Source organism: Malurus melanocephalus, unplaced genomic scaffold, assembly GCF_030028575.1.
Source record: "Malurus melanocephalus ecotype Western Australia unplaced genomic scaffold, MMel_1.1 scaffold_853, whole genome shotgun sequence".
NCBI classification, from domain to species: Eukaryota; Metazoa; Chordata; class Aves; order Passeriformes; family Maluridae; genus Malurus; species Malurus melanocephalus.
Window position 1 is genome coordinate 108130 of NW_026624085.1, and position 406 is coordinate 108535.

General features: G+C 71.9%; 1 protein-coding gene across 1 annotated transcript in view; it reads left to right on the forward strand.

The window, feature by feature from the left end:
• Window positions 1–22: 22 nt before the first annotated feature.
• The window catches only part of TXNDC17 (thioredoxin domain containing 17), a 4147-nt gene continuing 3763 nt past the window's right edge, over window positions 23–406 (forward strand). Inside the window, exon 1 of the mRNA XM_057385666.1 lies at window positions 23–202. Coding sequence (XP_057241649.1) covers window positions 61–202 — 142 coding nt within the window. The 5' untranslated portion in view covers window positions 23–60. The remainder of the gene's footprint in view (window positions 203–406) is intronic.

Sequence of the window (406 nt, forward strand, 5' to 3'; positions counted from 1 at the left end):
GGGGCTGCCGGGAGTTACGGTGGCCGAGCAGCCGGGCCGGGCGGAGCCTCCGCCGGCGCCATGGGCTGGGAGGAGGTGCAGGTCCGCGGCTACGCCGAGTTCGTGCGCACGGTGCAGGGCTACCACGGSCGGCCCATCTTCGCGCTCTTCTGCGGCGATAAGGACGCTGAGGGCAGGAGCTGGTGTCCCGACTGCGTGACGGGTGAGGCGTGCGGGGGAGCGCCCTGCCTGCGGCACGGGCCGTGCTGGGCATGGGCCGTGTTGGGCATGGCCCGGGTTGGGCATGGCTGGGTTGGACATGGGCAGTGCTGGGCATGGGCAGTGTCGGGCATGGCCGGGTTGGGCATGGGCAGTGTTGGGCATGGGCAGTGTTGGGCATGGGCAGTGTTGGGCATGGCCGGGTTGG